Raw genomic sequence first — 18,681 nt, 5'->3', positions numbered from 1 at the left:
AAACCTACACTGCTTTCAATGTGTAATGATGTCTTTCCATATTCTCTTTCACATCACCAGGATCCACATGAGACAGGAAAGGAGAGTCTCCAATGCTGATCCCAGCGACACACATGAAAAGTGTCCCGCCTCCTTTGACTTCTAAGCTACTGTAGGTGGTTTGCTGCTGCTTGGTTCTATAATGTCCTGGACATTCTGGTTTGGCCCAGCAAATACTTTAAGGCACTTAACCTTTTAGCAGACAAGAAGTAGGACTTCAACAGGCAAAATGGAAAATATACGTAGTTGTGTCATTAGCTACAGTGCATTTAGGCATAAGAAAATGGGCATCATCCAGTTTGAATCTGAAAATGCAGAGCCTGACCATGACTTGAAACAACTTGTTCTGAAACTGATGTAAGATTTTAGGTTTTTCCTCCTTGTAGCTGGTCCTAATCTCTCCTCTATCCCTTCTGTGGCAAACCCTCTGCTGGGAAGGGACTTTCCCCTTCATCTCTGCCAGAGGCAATACCACCCAGAAACAAAGTTGTTATTTTAAAAGCAAAGCACATTGCTTCCTCCTTCATACTATGAAAAGGAAGTAATATTTATTGGGAAATTTAAAGTTAGTGAAAAGATTAATACTGATCCATTTCTGCTTACATTACTGTAATAAGGTAAGCAGAACAAGAATCACAATTTTCTCTTTTCTGCGTCTGTTGAAATTATGCAGTAACTATAGCTCATAGGTAGAGCATATGTTTTGCATGAAGGAGGAGTCTGTAAAAGTTAGAAAGCAAAACACGGAGGCAGCATTATAAGGCTTACTGGAGGAAGATATGAAGAAGCTGCTGTTGCAGAAGACACGTAACCACAGTTGCTAAGCCATCAGGATAAGGAGCGCTGACCTGGGACTCAGAAGGGAACTGGGGTATATTTGTTTAAGTACTTTTATCCATCTCCACATTATTTTATTTACTCCCCAAGTGTGCTGTCTTTATAGCATAAAACACAGTTGGCTAGCTTTGGTATGGTAAAAAGGTAAAGGACCCCTGGACTGTTAATTCCAGCCGATTTTGACTATGGGGTGCAGTGCTCATCTCCGCTTTCAGGCTGAGGGAGCCAGCGTTTGTCCACAGCTAGCTTTCCGGGTCATGTGGCCAGCAGGACTAAACCACTTCTGGCACAATGGAACACCATGACAGAAGCCCGAGTGCACAGAAATCCCATTTACCTTCCCGCCGCAGCGGTACCTATTTATCTACTCACACTGGTAAGTTGACAGGAGCTGGGACAAAGCAACAGGAGCTCACCTCGTTGCACGGATTCAAAATGCTGACCTTGCAATCAGCAAGCCCAAGGGGCTTGGTGGTTTTGACCACAGTGTCACCTGCATCCCAGCAGGTATATTTTACTTGGAAGCAACTCATTTGAAATAAATGGGGCTTCCTTTCTACTGAGAAAATACAGTAATTTGCAATGCCCCCCACCTCAGTTTTCCATATCCACCAAGCAGCCAGTACTAGTCTGCATTTAATCACTGAGCTAGTGAGCAATTAGTGAGAAAAAACTGAGGCTGCAATCCAGTGCACACCTACCTGAGTCTAAGCCTCACTGAACTTAATACGGGTGGGAGGCTGCAGAAAGCAGTATGGTCTGCTTTCATTTGTAAAGCCATTTGTTTACACAAATACTTACTTATTTTTGCCATGTTGGCCCATAATTTTCAGTTGATTCCCAACAGTAATATGCTATGTACAGATTAACTCCTGAGAATAACACACAGAGGTCACCCTTTAAGGAGATCACAAGACAATCTTAAAACTTTCAACCACTATAGCCAAGATTTGTCTTATTTTTTGTTAACGGGATAAATAAGCCCTTACACCTATTCCTGATGGTTTATTATACCAGGTTTTGTCCATGTAATAATGATAAAAGTTAATCTTTTGCAGTTTCTCTGACATTCTGGAAAAATGGTACATTATTAATTGGTTGGATAGGGAGCTGATTCGTTTTAGATGCACTGTAAGTCTTTAAGACCTAGACACTCAAGAGGAAAGAAAAGCAGGAGGTGGACTCAAAAAACCTAGATGAATGAGAAAGGCAATTCCCCAGAACTGTGTGTGTTACACCTGTGGGCAAACTCTCACAAAAACAGCCTAATGAGGAGTTGCCATGAATGTTGAAAAACATTTGAAAAAGCTAAAAAACTGGGTGAGAAAATAAAATGGAGTAACCTAGAAAAGGAGAGAGCATGAGACCCTGAACAGCAGCACCCCTTTTAGATCGTGATGGCACGCTGCAATATTTTGTTGCAGTTCCCACTTTTGTGAAATTACTGAGAGTTACTCCAGAGCTGACTGCCGAGCCACGTTTACCCTCAACCAGAAGCAAAACAGACTGGGAAAGGACAGGGGGAAGGAGAAAAAAAATATTCCAGCCTCTGAAGTGGTAGGACTTTAAACTTGCATCACCAAACTGTTCTTGTTCGGCTTCTGCCCATCAATAGAATACTTCAGGACCAGGGAAAGAAATATAATAGGCATTGGTAATGTGATTCCAGACTTCTGATGAGCTTGAAGATCTATTTTTATTTTAATCTCAATATGGAGACCACCCCAGAGACCTTAGGTGCATAGCATGTTTTTGGTACAAAAAAGTAGTGAAGGATAACCTAATTTTACTAGAACTCACTTATGTATGTAAATTTATATGGTAGTGGAATCAAAATAAAAAAGTGTTTGATTATTTAATTTCTAAAAAAGTAAAGGACCCCTGGACGGTTAAGTCCAGTCAAAGCGGACTATGGGGTTCATCTCGCTTTCAGGCCAATGGAGCCGGCGTTTGTCCACAGATGGCTTTCCGGGTCATGTGGCCAGCAGGACTAAACCCTTTCTGGTGCAACAGGACACCATGACGGAAACCAGAGCACACGGAAATGATGTTTACCTTCCCAACACAGCAGTACCTGTTTATCTACTTGCACTGGTGTGCTTTCAAACTGCTAGGTTGGCCGGAGCTGGGACAGAGCAACAGGAGCTCATTCCATCATGCGGATTTGAACTGCCAACCTTCTGACAGGCAAGCCCAAGAGGCTCAGTAGTTTAGACCACAGCGCCACCTCTCCTTAAGTACATGTACCCTGCCTTGGGCCAGTAAGCCGAGGAAATAGTCCCACCACAGTAAATTTGGCAAGCCCAATTTAATTTCTGTACTGCTTACTATATTAAAGGTATCTCTAAGAAGTATACGAAAAAACTGAAGCCACAACAGACAACTTACAGAAATATTACAAAAATACAGTCACATATAGAAATGTTACACTAAAACAAAGTTACCAATATATATAAATCAAGGCCCATTCATTTCCCTTCCGACACACCTTCCCTCTCAGCCTCCCAGGGTACAAATAAAATCTCAGCTCAGCCACGAAAGTCTCACAGCGAGAAGAGATCCTGGAAAAGGCCGACGCCATCCTTGCCTCTCCCTCTAGACCTGCCCAGGTGGATGGTCCTTCCCCCGCCTGCATCCCATTCAGCCCCCCTTGTCACTCCCAGCTCCAGGTGCCGCAGGGGGTCCAGAGGATGAGGAGAGGGTCCCCCTCCACTCACAGCACTTTCTTCCCCCTCAGCCCTCTCCTCCTCCTCCTCCTCCTCCTCCTCCTCCAGCTGCTCTCAGCTATTGGTCAGGGTGGGGGGACTTTTATATTTCTACTCTTTAGACTCTGCTGGGGAAAGTACAATTACTTGCAGTGCACTGGCAATAGGATCAATTTTAGTTCAATTTTGACAAAGTTTTTTTCTTTTACTTTTTGTTGGGAGATACGAATACTAAGGAAAACATGCAAGAAGTTTCTTGAATAATATTTTTGTCAGAATTAGGATTTAGAAGGCAGTTTAGAAACATATTTTGCCTATGAACTTATTCCTCAGAGCTGCAGACATCTTGCACTCATGCAAAATGTTAAGAATAACGGGGAGGCTCTCCTGCCCTGGGGACTGGAAGGATACTTCGTTTTATTTTAGAAGAAAACACACACAGTCCTGCCAATTTCTGCCCTGCTTTCCAGTGTTATAAATTGTACTTGTAATATTTGCCAGTGCAATCAAATACTATCCCGTCTCCACAAACTGGAGAATAAACTATTCCTTCAGAATACCATTCAAATAATACACTTCTACTCCCGCCACCCACTTCCCCCCTTTTTTTTTGGAAAAGAAAGAAACCTCCTTGCTGTTTAAGGGCTTTATTAAAAACTTTTAAGCAAAGGGAAGGAAGATACTCTTTGAAACTGAATCTACTGTAGGACACAAGCCAACACAAAAGGCCACCCACAGCGCATGGGGGCCATGTGACTTCTCTGTCACATCCTGAAGCCATTTCCAGCCTCTGCACGAGTTTGTACTCCCATTTAGAAGGAGCCGGGATATATTGGGAACACACATATGGAAACACTTTCCTAGAATCCGTTTCCATGAAATCCATAAGGAGCCAAGTAGCTTCAGATGTGGTGGTGTGCCTCAGATTAGCCAAAGGGTGGCAGAGGAAAGATAGAAATCCACCCTCACAGCACTTATTTCAGTTCCATTAAATACACACACGACTTGGGGCTACCAAACTACTGGAGCCATAAATAAATAAATAACTGCTTTTCTGTTCTAAAAAAAGCAGCATGAATATTCAGTATTCTTATCATAAATCAGGGGGAGCCATTAATGTCACAACAGCTGCCTGTGGTGTTTTAATTAGCTCCCCCCTCAGCCACCCCCTCTCAGAGATCTATGGAGAAGGAATATGTGCTGCGTGGGTGTAGGTTAAGAGGCAGGAAAAAACTCTTTATTCAACATGTGTGGCCAGAATCATTTTCCAAATTGCACATAAAAATATTAATTGATGGTCATGTGAAGCTTACAAAAACTCCCTTCAGATGGTACACCTTCCTTCAGCCTGTCTGCTGCAGTTGTGACACATTAAAACCAGAGATTGCAAACCGGATAATATCCAGCACGCTGCTTTGAGATGGCTGGAAGGCATCTCTCAGTGCCATAGCCCGCTTTGGCCAGGAGACCCCAGGCTCAAACCCAAACCCCCTTCCTTCCTTCCTTCCTTCCTTCCTTCCTTCCTATCAGAAGCAGAGGCATAGCAGGGATTATATTTTCCCCCAGAAGGGACAGTTTCAACAATATTTAAAAAAAAAAAGAAAAAGAAAGAGTTAAGTTGCCTCTTCCAACTTCAGATTGCAGTCTTGGGAGAAACAAAGGGCAGCCTTGGGGGAAACATCCATGGGGCTGAGCTCTATGTGCCCTATGTCCAGTATGAGAGGCAGTGCACCTCTCTGGATGCCACTTGCTGGAAACTGCAGAAGAAGGGAGTAGAAGAAGGGGGCTCCGAGCGCGCCCTGCATCCAGGATTCCCACAAGCATCTGGCTGGCCCGTGTGAGAACAGGGAGCTGGAGCAGACGGGCCTTTGTCCTGAAGCAGCAGGCGAAGGAGTCACCTGAGGTCCTAATACGACAGAGTGTATTAGTGAAGACTTCTGCCCCAGTCTTCGCCCCATCCATCCATTCGTCCTTCAGTACCTTAATATTCCACTTTTTCTTCTGCATATTATGATGTCTCCCAAATCTCATTCTGTATCAAGGTAAATGAAAGTAAATGCTTTTGGAGACAAGAGCTATGCAGAAGACTGCAAAGCTTAAATAGTAGCTCCTGTTCCTCCAACTGCAGATTTTAACATAAAAGGTGATTTGGGATGCGGGGGGGAGGAGAGAGGTATCGTCATCCTCAGAGTTCTATACAGAAACAATAAATATACAGCTGGTATTTAGTTGTTATCTCCATCTGCAGTCCACCATCCCACCTTAATTGCACATTTGTTTCTGGTGCAGTGAATACGTGGTTGTGTGTGGAAACTGTGTTGAATACATGAGATACAAAACTTATCTTCTTCATGCCCAACATTTATTTTGTGACTATTATTGTTATTATTATCATTATCATTATTTACTTAGTTCAAAAGCCGCTTTAGTTCTGTTTGTGTAAATGTCATCTGACATTGGAGGGGCTCCCCCTCCCTCTAGCAGCTACAGATTACCATTCACATAGGTTTTGTGCTTCAGACGTTATATAGGCAGCACAAGCAGAGTAGAAGCATAAATCACTTGCACTTTCTCCGTCTCCATACAGTATTTGTAATGAGCAAAGCCACAGCCGAGCCATTACTAGCAGACATCAGGGGGTCAGTGTCATGTTGAAGGTGCTGAAATAATGCAGCTCAGTGCAATACTGTGCTTGTACAGCAACCCAGACACTGCCATGCCATTAAGACGTACATTTATGCAATGCAGTTATGAAGCCAGGGGCTAAAATGGACAGAAAATGGGTTGTGTCAGGGAAGGAGCAGAGGAGCAGCCAGGTCAGTCATGGTTTTATCTAATATTGAAGGCATAGCTGTTAACTTTTCCCTTTTCTTGCGAGGAATCCTATTCGGAATAAGGGAATTTCTCTTTAAAAAAATGGAAACATTGACAGCTATGATTGAAGGACAGCAGCCAGACAACATGCACAGAAAATATCTTTTTAAAATGTCAGCCCATGACAATAGCTCTCCCTACATTAGCCAGCCATATTGGCTAGAATTCAATCTAGCACAGCAACCAATCATGGCAAAGCACCAAGCATATATAAACTACAGCAGAACTCAATTCACACACCCAAAAGTGCTGTAACACTCGACTCCCATGCCTCCGAACCTATGAGTCTACAAGGGCACATGTGGGAAAGGGGCTTTTACTGGGAAACAATGGAGAAATGGCCCTTAACTCAAAGGTGAATACACTTGCAAAACAAAAAAATACCCAGCAGCCAAAGATAATAAGGGTTCCTATAAAAAAAGTACATCTGCCCTTTTGTCCTAAGCCCTTTTCATGTGTTCCGCGGATGCTCCCAGTCCTGACCCTGATGCACCCCTGGGCTTTGGCATGTCTGCGTTGGGCCTGCAGATGTAGACGATTCTCCAGGCAATCAGAAATCCTACAAAAGATTAGTTTTCTAAAGAACGCAGCACTCTCTGCATGTTGGCAATCCTGCAATAGATACAGTTTCAGAGACTATCTTCCGTAGCTTTTAAAAAATGTTTTGATCGAGTTTCTAAGCAGCAAGGAAATTTCTTTATTTTCCACATACAAAAAAAGGAAGTGGCTGGAATGGAAACTATATTCCCGTTTGTGGGGATCGGATGGTATTTGATTTCACTAGCAAATACCACAGTATAATTTATAATGCTGGAAAGCAGTACAGAAATGGCAATGACTGTTTTACATGCAATTAAATAAAATAGACTTCTCTTATTTGTTTATTATTTCCATTTATACACAGTTAACTATCAGGAGATCCCAAGCCACAGTGCATATTTATTTATTTTTTATTAAATTTATATCCAGCCCTTCCTCCCAAAGCTATGATACTGTTAATCATATTCTGGCCCCGCACAGGACATCTGCACTGCATGTCTGTAATATATGTTCACGGTAGGATGCAAAGGCAGGATTCCTTCTTGTCCCTACGCCTGTACAAGCATGTGCATGCAGGCACATTACAGATGTGCAAAGGTGTGTGTGCGTGCAGAACCATTACCATGATACTGCCCCCTGTGTGCTCACTGAATGACCACAGCACTGCTGGACCATGTGAAGAGGCCAAAGGGGAACAGGCGTTGGAAATCTGCTTTTGCCAGGCTTTCCTTCAGCCATGTTTCCCTGTTTCCTTTTCCTTGTAGCTGCTTGCTGAGATGATCAGAAGCAAGGACTTTGCCAAACAGCCAGAGGAGGAGTTTAAACCCAACACATACCCGATGCCTGAAGAAAATACAATCTGAATAAAAAGGACAAACAGACAAGGAAAGAGAACAAGCATCTCTTCCATATACATCAGAGGAAATACATTTCACATACCAAAAGAATCCTGTGAACTTCCCCCCTTTTCAGTTTGGGCATGCTGCAGAAAAATGACAAATTATCCCCTCCAAACCAAGCCCCTTTTCTTTTCGTTTTATGGGGAGGGTTGTGTGTATGTGGACAGATTATCATTCTGATGCTGTCTTCCTGCGTGTGAGGGAGGAAAAAGACAGAGAAAGACAAAAACAAAGGGAAACACAGAAACACACACAGAGAGAGGGAGGGGACTCAGCTATACAGCTGCAATTAAAACACTTTCAATGTGTTATAAAGTGCAATATACACATGTGACACTAGATGGCGACAGTGAGCTATGCAAAATTCAATGTATTTCATAGAATCATAGAATCATAGAGTTGGAAGAGACCACAAGGGCCATCGAGTCCAACCCCCTGCCAAGCAGGAAACACCATCAGAGCACTCCTGACATATGGTTGTCAAGCCTCTGCTTAAAGACCTCCAAAGAAGGAGACTCCACCACACTCCTGGGCAGCAAATTCCACTGTCAAACAGCTCTTACTGTCAGGAAGTTCTTCCTAATGTTTAGGTGGAATCTTCTTTCTTGTAGTTTGGATCCATTGCTCCGTGTCCACTTCTCTGGAGCAGCAGAAAACAACCTTTCTCCCTACTCTATGTGACATCCTTTTATATATTTGAACATGGCTATCATATCACCCCTTAACCTCCTCTTCTCCAGGCTAAACATGCCCAGCTCCCTTAGCCGTTCCTCATAAGGCATCGTTTCCAGGCCTTGGACCATTTTGGTTGCCCTCCTCTGGACACGTTCCAGTTTGTCAGTGTCCTTCTTGAACTGTGGTGCCCAGAACTGGACACAGTACTCCAGGTGAGGTCTGACCAGAGCAGAATACAGTGGCACTATTACTTCCCTTGATCTAGATGCTATACTCCTATTGATGCAGCCCAGAATTGCATTGGCTTTTTTAGCTGCTGCGTCACACTGTTGGCTCATGTCAAGTTTGTGGTCAACCAAGACTCCTAGATCCTTTGCACATGTACTGCTCTCAAGCCAGGTGTCACCCATCTTGTATTTGTGCCTCTCATTTTTTTTGCCCAAGTGCAATACTTTACATTTCTCCCTGTTAAAATTCATCTTGTTTGTTTTGGCCCAGTTCTCTAATCTGTCAAGGTCGTTTTGAAGTGTGATCCTGTCCTCTGGGGTGTTAGCCACCCCTCCCAGTTTGGTGTCATCTGCAAATTTGATCAGGATGCCCTTGAGTTTTTTCAAAGCTTTCTTTTAAAAAGCATTTTCACAGTGTTTTTTTTGATATTTGTGTAGATTCCACCACAGACAGACAGGCAGGCAGACAGATGTGTGTAGGCGCCTCCCTCTGAGACAGAACTTTAAAATCCTTTTCATAGACTTGAATAGGGGCGAGGTTGTTGTTGTTGTTTAGTCGTTTAGTCCTGTCCGCCTCTTCGTGGCCCCCTGGACCAGAGCACGCCAGGCCCTCCTGTCTTCCGCTGCCCTCCTCAGTTTAGTCAAACTCATGCTGGTAGCTTCGAGAACACTATCCAACCATCTCATCCTCTGTCTCATGAGGTGGCCAAAGTCTTGGAGCCTCAGCTTCAGGATCTGTCCTTCCAGTGAGCACTCAGGGCTGATTTCCTTCAGAATGGAGAGGTTTGGTCTTCTTGCAGTCCATGGGACTCTCAAGAGTCTCCTCCAGCACCATAATTCAAAAGCATCCATTCTTCGGCGATCAGCCTTCTTTATGGTCCAGCTCTCACTTCCATACATCACTACTGGGAAAACCATAGCTTTTACTATACGGGCCTTTGTTGGCAAGGTGATGTCTCTACTTTTTAAGATGCTGTCTAGGTTTGTCATTAGATTGGGGGGGGGGAGAAAACACTATTACAGTATCACCAGCTGGAGGAGGAGAGGAAGAGTGTGAACACAAAGGAGAAGAAGGGGAGGATGGATGGAAAGCTTAGATGGATGTAAGACGGGGAAAGTGAACGATGAAGGAGAAAGGGGGAAAGAGGAAAATGATGTAGGCAGAAAAAGAACAGTGTAAAGATAAAAAGGAAGGTTGGAGTGAAGGGGACAATTCCGGAAATGGGTGGAAGGAGAAGGAGGTGGAGGAAGAAAGGAAATGAGCTGAGGGAAGAGAGTGAGGAAAGAAGAGCAGAGGAGGGAGGGGGAAAGGAGCAAGGGGCATGGAAGGCAACCAGAGGATGGATAAAAGGGATAGAGAATGAAGAGAAAGGCAGGAGGAGGTTGCGCTCTAGCAAGCCCAGAAATAATTTCTCTTGCATTGCTTGGCTCTCTGCTTCTGCTTCTTTTTCTTCTTCACAAAAAGAGGAACTATTTACTGCTGCATAATCCTCATATGCCTCATAATTGTTTTTTCTCTCTCTTCTCCATCTCTGGGGCCTGTTGTGGGGGGGGGGGTGTTAGTGGGGGAGGCGGGAGGAGGGAGGCAAGAGATGCCATACTGCAAACTACCTCACCACAAATAATTGTGCACTCAAGAGAATAGTCTGAGAATAATTGCCATCAAGACTCAGAGGTGAACTTTAAGAATCTAAATTTTGTACAGAATTTTTCAAGTGACTCATGTTTATTGATGAACAAATTATTTCATATGCCTAAAATGTGGAGTAATAAATAAATGAATAATGGTGCAAGTCTTAAGTCTGCCTGCTGAAGGTGAGACGGCCCTTTAATACCTGATAATGACAATTAACTTTTTGTTAGGTTTAATCTCGATCTGAGTTTTATTTGACTAAAGAACTCTAGTTGAAAAAGAGAGCTTCTCAGTTCTACTTTATTACTTTTTGATTTCATTACTTTATCAGACTTTTTAAATACAGTGGTACCTTGGATCTCAAACTTAATCCATTCTGGAAGTCCGTTCCAAAACCAAAGCATTCCAAAACCAAAGCATTCCAAAACCAAGGCGCGCTTTCCCATAGCAAGTAATACAAAATGGATTAATCCATTCCAGACTTTTAAAAACAACCCCCAAAACAGCAATTTAACATGAATTTTCCTATCTAACGAGACCATTGATACATAAAATGAAAGCAATAAACAATGTACTGCAGTCACACAGTCAGCCAGTAGCTGAACTGGGTTCCACACAGTCACACACCAAAAAGAGAGAGCCACAAAAACGCAAAATAAATAGCAAAAACAGACAGACCTCAGCGTAACACTCCAAACGAAAGTGTGGCACTCAAATTGGAAGCGTAACACTCAAAATGGAGCATGTTCGACTTTCAAAAAAAGTTCGCAAACCGGAACACTTAGTTCTGGGTTTGCAGTGTTTGGGTTCCAAGTTGTTTGTGAACCAAAGTGTTTGAGAATCAAGGTACCACTGTATATAAAAAGGCTTTTCAAATATTCTGTCCACTTTACTGTTCCTCCTAGATACAAAAATGGAACATATCTACCGTGTTCAGAGCTCCAACATTGTAGCCTCCCATGTTGAACAACCGGTTGAATTTAGTTTTGAAACTAGGGTGGTATGATGCGTTCCTTTTCGATGTCTGGAATAAGACATTTTGTTGTCCCCCATTAAGAATTAGCATATTGTTTACACAAAAGCCAAAAAGGCCAGTTAGAAATAAATCATTACAAAAGCAGTTCAGGCTGCAAGGCATTATTCCAGTTTAAGTTAATATAATTTTAATGAGCACTTCAGAAAAGGGATATGGTGCTTATGGAAAATGTCCCTAATTAATATCAGACCTTAAATTAGGAATAACAAAAAAGGCAGTATCATTTGGTCTCAAGCTGGAACTCAAGTATATTTTGGCATCATTACTAACTGTTAGCAGCAAATTCTGAAAACAGATGCAAATCCTGATATGTGCCCTAAATATAAAACACATTGCCCAAAAAAGCTCAGATAAAACATATATCTGTGCACTCACACATTGATTATAGTGTGCTATTTCCTGTACTAGCAACAAATATATTCCATTTAAGAAAGTTTCAGCAGTTTATTTTCTTCCGCTAATAGTTTTTAAACGTAAACTGCTAAGAGCATATGAGTTCTCTCGTCTTTTTCTGTCACAGATTTTTTCTGGTTTCCCCCCTCTTCATCGAAAGTATTTTTTACAGATGGAAGTGATTGTAGCATAATATTAAAATAGTCATCGTCAACAACAACAACAACAACAACAACAACATTGTCTATTTTGGGGCTTGAATCTGGTTGTTAGAATGAGGCTAAATCTATCCAAAAACCATGACCACAATTACTGAGGCTAGAGAGCAATCTTAGAATCATAGAACTGTAGAGATGGAAGGAATCCTGGGGGTCACCTAGTCCCCCCCCCCCCAATGCAGGAAACTCAACTCAAGCATCCCTGACAGAAGGCCATCCGAATGCAAAGCAAGTGGAAACATGTCCAGAGCCATTCTTGGCCACACTTACTTTTCCTCCACTCCTTCCAGGCACAGCTCACAATTTAAAACTCCATGTTCAAGCGCCCTTTTTTATCTTGGGAGCTTTCCCCATGAAAACCTGCTCTTTAAAGCTCAACTGGAGGAAACATCAATCTGTGGGAAACCCAAATTGACATTTGAGCACTAAAGAGTGCGGGGGGGGAGTTCGGGGGGGTGTGGATCCTGGACACAGAGCTTTTAAACACAGACTTGTGCCTGGAAAGAGCAGAGCAAAAATTAAGTGTGGATAAGCCCCCTTTTTATACTTCTGAAATGCATAAACTGCTCATTTTAAATATGCATTCTAACCTGCCAAATGATATGATTCAAACAGCAATCTGATAAAATCCTGCTGACTAGTCCCGTTGGTTTTCAACAAGTTCCTTCCTATCATATTAACACTATTTTTACTTTCCAAAGTGCTTTATAGTACTTCATTGCATCTGCTTTCACAGCCATCCCGTATTGATTTGCCAGTCCACTCAATTACAATGCACTAGTGATGTCATGAGAGATAAAAAAAACTACGGGAGACTATTTTTTTTTGAAAAGTGTATTGTGTAACCATAACATAAATATGGTTGAAAATCCCCAGATGAAAGGTCAATTGAAATATTAACAAAAAATCCTTGAAGTTTGGTAAGTTAATGTTAAAACATGACAAGCTCAGGTGTATTCTCATTAGCTATCTTTTTTATAAAAAAAAATCTCTTCAGACATGTACAGTTTAACACTGGTTTTTATTGGTCCAAAATAGGAAGGATTAAACAACAATTAAAATTCAGTCACATTTAACAGCCAAGCTGTGACCAACTTGTACATTATTGACTACTAAGGGCAAACTTTGGGTGACATTCTGGCTCCACTGAAATCAACTCCAGAACTTTTTTTTATTTCACCGGGGTCAAAATTCTCCCCTTTACTTTAGTTTTTACTGGACTGGATTCCATTAGCTTTCCTATACTTCCTCCCTGACAAATGTACAAGGACTCTAATTGTTCACATGCATCTGTAAGTTCATAGTTTGTTCACATACGAGCACACAAACACCATAACATTTTTCCAAACTATATATACACACACTGTGGTTGCCAGATGTATCGTTTTAAAGATTCTTGCTTTATTCTGGAGCTTCACAGTTCAACAAAATAAAATTGATCTATCTTATGTTGCAACACTATGGCTATCCAGGTTACTATAGCTCTGAATGAACCTTTTAGTTTTCACTAAACCAGCAGCACATTGTTTTCTGTTATGCATAAAGGTAAAGGTAAAGGTACCCCTGCCCGTACGGGCCAGTCTTGACAGACTCTGGGGTTGTGCGCCCATCTCACTTAAGAGGCCAGGGGCCAGCGCTGTCCGGAGACACTTCCGGGTCACGTGGCCAGCGTGACATCGCTGCTCTGGCGAGCCAGAGCCGCACACGGAAACGCCGTTTACCTTCCCGCTGGTAAGCGGTCCCTATTTATCTACTTGCACCCGGAGGTGTTTTCGAACTGCTAGGTTGGCAGGCGCTGGGACCGAGCAGCGGGAGCGCACCCCGCCGCAGGGATTCGAACTGCCGACCTTTCGATCGGCAAGTCCTAGGCGCTGAGGCTTTAACCCACAGCGCCACCTGCGTCCCCTGTTATGCATACACAGTGCTATTTTTCTAGACAAAGAGGTGCTCACCATGAGCACCCCTCTGGTTCCCTTAGAATGGCAATGGCACCCACCTGAGAGGGACCATGCTAACAGAAGCAATGTAGGCCAGGACTGTGCAAGAGTCTGCATATAAGAGAGTTTCTTTTCCCTTCCCAGTATAGCTCTCAAGTGCTTCTACTGATGAAAAATGACAGAGGATGAAGGACAGGGATCAAGCAAATAACACAAGCTACTGGATGAGTAGGTAGAGCAGGTTAGTTCAACAATTGGGACTGAATATGAAGTTGCTGAGCACCAAGGCAGGTGGCCAACACAGTGGCAGAATGAGACCCCAAGAAGAGCTGCTTCACACATTGGAAGCTTCTTGGCATGTCCCCAGGCATCTGAAGTGAAAGAGGATGCATGGGAGCTGTGGTGGGAAGGTATCATGATATTTAATAGGGAGAATAGCCCAAGCTCTTGTTTTATTTGAAACGAATTTAAAAACAGCAACCCAATATTGTTATAAATGTACCTAAGTTTCCCAATAAATATTGTAATCACTATCAGGAATAGGAGTAAATCTGAACAAGTCTTAGAGCCTCTTCCAACACTGCCATAGTGGAACAGGACTTACTGGTCCTGGTGCCTTCCGCTCACCACAGTGTTAATGTCAGAAGTTGACATTAGCAGGCAGGCGCGACGGGTTGCATCCCACATTGGGGCTGCCCAGTGAGCATGTGTGACGTCATGCCCGTTGCACATGTGACATCACCTGGGGGCGCAGCATGTGATGTGTCATACATGTGATGTGTTGAGTCGCCCAGCCGGGCACCAACAGTGAACGTTTAGTGGTGCCTTGGCACCCGGGAGCCCCCAGAGATGGTGCCAGTGTTAGCAGTACAAACCACAAATGACACAAGTGTTTCCATAGTAAGTTAATAAATGTGAAAACCTACCTGTGCAACATCTAAATGGCTGCTTCTGCCTGGCCTTGTTCCTTATTTATATTGGTTGCTTTCTCTCTGTTCTCCTTTTGATCCCCAGTGTCCAACAACCATTAATATTCTTATTAAACTTTGTGGGGGTTTTCTCATCTCTATGCTTTCTTTCTTATGGCTTCTTATATGTGGAAATTCCTATTTTTAAAATATTAAGCTGGCCTCGTCTTTGTTCCACTTTAAGAAATTACCAGAATGCCATCTTTCTTCTTGCACTTCACTTATACTTCCCTCTTTTCCTCCAGCTTCTCTCTCATTTTGTCTCCTGATTTTGCATCCCCTCTTGCATATTAGGCACTTTTAAATAATAAATGCTGGCAGTAAAAAAAATGGAAGTGGGGTTAAATACTATGCTTTCCTCACCTGTCCGCTACCCCACCCCCCTTTGTGAACTCTGTTTATCTACTCTGGAATTTGTATCATTTCAGATTTTACAAATACCTGTTCTCTGTTTTTAAAAAGTCAATCCTGACTTGCTTTTGGTGTAGTTCTGTGATGCTCCCTGCTCCATGAAACTCTCAACCCTGCTTCGTGAGCTCCACATTCATCCCCCGCTTCTTTTGGAAAGGGGGAAAATATATGGTGAAGAGACCCACACAGGAGAATCAACATTCACCCCCCCCCCCGAAAGGTATGGGTCGGACAAGGGAGAGAGCTGGCTTGCTTCTGGCTTGCTTCTGGCTTGCTCTGCTTTGATGGGAGGAGTTCTAAGCACTCTGGCTCTTCCGTATGTTAGGCACTCAGGTCTGAATGCATCCTGACAAGCCAGGGCTGCAGGGCAAGAAGCTCCCACAGCTGCTGCGGCTCCAGCCAAGCCGTACCCCGCAGGTATTGCCAGTGGCAACGCTGCAAAAATAACTGACTTGACAGCCCAACCCGATACAGGCTACCAGGAGACATGAACTAAATGAATACGGTCGAAAGCTAAAACCAAGCATTTGGGGCTCAGTTCAAACAAAAACAAATTTCACAATTAGAAGACAGAAATGGCTGGCTGGTGTTTCCAGAAGTCATGAATTCAAATCTGTCTAATTTGGACATGTATCCTAATGTTTGATGGAACACTAAATAGCTAAGATGTAAAGGATGGGCTGTTTTTTGCGTGGGGGGGGGATTATCCACCCCTAAGATAAAAGAAATGAAAGAAATCAAGCTAATCAAATTGTGTAGGTATCTTGGCTGGCGTTCAGCCTGTCAGAGATTCAGTGAAGTGAAGTTAACATTTTTTTATAGCATTGAGCTTTTTAGAGAAGGGAAAAACAAGCTAGGTGTTCACTTAGCTGGCTGGGAGTCAAACAGGTGTATGAGACGAGAGTGTGGGAGACAATCACTGAGCCTTGCAAACTTCATGTAGGGATAAGGACAGTCCACATTCTGCACACCTTAATAATGAATCATAGTGTTCCCCTTATGTCACACATAGTTCAGGCAGATGGGCTACAACTCTGTTTCCACAACTGTCTCTTTAGAGCTTCAGGGTAGCAGGTAGCAGGATCGCCACCCTTTGTTTAGGTTCACCACATATGATAAAATACAGTAGGTGACGATATGCCATGGTATGTTGCATTACAATACAGCATGAAGACTGTTTTACCCAGAGATGGATCACAGAGTGCATAAACTACTACTACTACTACTACCACTACTACTCATAATAATAATAATAGCACTCCACCCCAGTCACTCTGGGCGGCTTCCAACATAATAAACGCACAGCAAAACACTCAGCACTAAAAACTTCCTGATACAGGGCTGCCTTCAGATGTCTTTGTAAAGTTGTATAGTTGTATATCTCCTTGACATCTGATGGGAGGGCTTTCCACAGGGTGGACACCACCACCGAGAAGGCCCTCTGCCTCGTTCCCTGTAAATTCACTCCTCGCAGGTCAATTGTATTTACATTGCAATTCGATACTGACTTACCTGGGAGTAATAACCCCACTGAACTCAATGTAATTTACTTCTCAGGAAGCATGTACAGGACTATGTTGTGTATTTCCACAAATATTTTGCTTCCTTTTTCATGAGACAATTTGTCTAATCCATTCTATAACTGCATTCTACCCCTAAATAATGCAGGTGCTGATATGGATCTGAAGGACACAGTGACGAAGCTAAGCAGCTTTCTCAAACTATTGCCTTTAGAGGAATGAATGTGAGCGTTGTACCAAGCTATTCCAGTTATGGAGACTTTTGGCTGTAATGAACAAACTAATTTATGGGAGTGAAGCAAGGCTTTCATCAAAAAGAAAGAAAACGTAAAGCTGTTTACGTAACCCACACAGGGCAAAGAAACCCCAGCTGAATACAGCGTGAAGCAGAGCCATGAGATATTGTGCCTTCAAGGGATCATCAGACATTCAAACCACAAGGCCAAAGGAAGACAGGTTGTTGTTTTTAATGGGGGGAGCTCATACAGCAACCCCAACAGTTTTTGCTAACCTACAAATGAGAGCAAAAACACTGCAATAGGTATGTCCCATTTAAGCAGCCTTAGCCTTCCCTGCTTCTACCTGAGATAACTAGTGGAGTTCAAACATGGTCTTTACCTGAGAGCCGCCTGGGCACATCGGTGATGGCTGGAAGCCCCGTGCCTCTTGAGGAGGACAGGGGGGTTGTGGAATGAATGGAGGGTGAAGTCATCTGGCTCAAGTAGGAAGGGTAAGACTGGTCATAGGACCATGGAGGGGATGACTGTGCTTGTCTGGGGTCTAAAAACAAAACAAAAGAGAAAATAATTTAAAATGAAAGACTTGTCAGGAGGAGCAGCTGGTGAAATTAGAAAGCCTAAGCACCGTTTTCTCACAAAGAATGAGAATGAGCAAGTAAAAACTCCAAACATTTGGGTTGTGTTTTCTTAATGTCTCCATGGCCTATCTAATGCTGTTTGGAAGTGGCAGAATTAGTGAATCTTCCAAGGAATGAAAGCAACAGTGGGATCCTATACATGCCTACCCTGAGTTCGTCCCCCTGAGTTCAATTAAACGTACTCTCAGGTGAGTATGTATACAATTGCAACATTGGAATTGGATTGTCAAAGCAATGGCTCCAGCAGGGGTGCTAACCTCTCCTAGATCAGATCTGGGTGAGAGAATAAGGATGTTCCATAGGGGTGTTCATTTAGCCAAGATTTCCATTAAATACTCATTGAGAAAGGATGTGCAAGGAGATGATGGAAAGTGCAAGGAATTGTGGAGAAAATTGCTGACTACTGGGAAAACTGATGTGAACATCTTCAGGACCACAGAGAAGCTGAGAGAAGAGATTTCAGAGTTAGGTTCAGTCACTGTTCCAGAAGTGTTTGATATCTTGAATCTTCTGACAGAGTTTACTCGCAACATGGATACTGTAGATCTCCAAATGGAAGAACACTTTTACCCAAAAGAACTAACTTGTATCTCGGCAGAATAATTTATATTAGAAGAACTACAGGTGTGGAGATAAGAGAGGCAAAAGTCTAGGCTTCCCGCTCCCACTTAAGACAACCCTCTGGGGAAAATATCTAACTTCTTGGAAACCCATCTTCAGCCAGGATTCCTGGGGAAAGCTACAATGCAAAATCAAACTAGTAGCAATGTTTTGGAAATGAATGCTCCATCCAAAAGCTGGATCATGTGACAAAATAAGATAAAAGCAAAAAACATTCTAGATCATGCAAAAGCATACTTTAACTTATATTGCTGCTAATTCAAATTTTGTA

The 18,681-nt window shown here is 42.9% G+C and overlaps 1 protein-coding gene across 10 annotated transcripts in view; it reads right to left on the bottom strand.

Annotated features, from left to right (window-relative positions):
- RUNX2 (RUNX family transcription factor 2) overlaps window positions 1–18,681 on the bottom strand; it is a gene marked incomplete at its 5' end in the record, with an annotated part of 221,422 nt that overhangs the window by 54,584 nt on the left and 148,157 nt on the right. For 6 of the 10 annotated variants that reach the window (XM_079969875.1, XM_079969871.1, XM_079969873.1 and 3 more), the window contains one exon: window positions 17,531–17,692. The exons of the other annotated variants lie outside the window; for them this stretch is intronic. In XM_079969875.1, coding sequence (XP_079826001.1) covers window positions 17,531–17,692 — 162 coding nt within the window. The remainder of the gene's footprint in view (window positions 1–17,530; window positions 17,693–18,681) is intronic. 10 annotated transcript variants of the gene reach the window in all.

This window comes from Podarcis cretensis, assembly GCF_951804945.1.
Source record: "Podarcis cretensis genome assembly, chromosome: 3".
Classification (NCBI taxonomy): Eukaryota; Metazoa; Chordata; class Lepidosauria; order Squamata; family Lacertidae; genus Podarcis; species Podarcis cretensis.
This window is presented reverse-complemented; position numbering and strand designations above follow the sequence as displayed.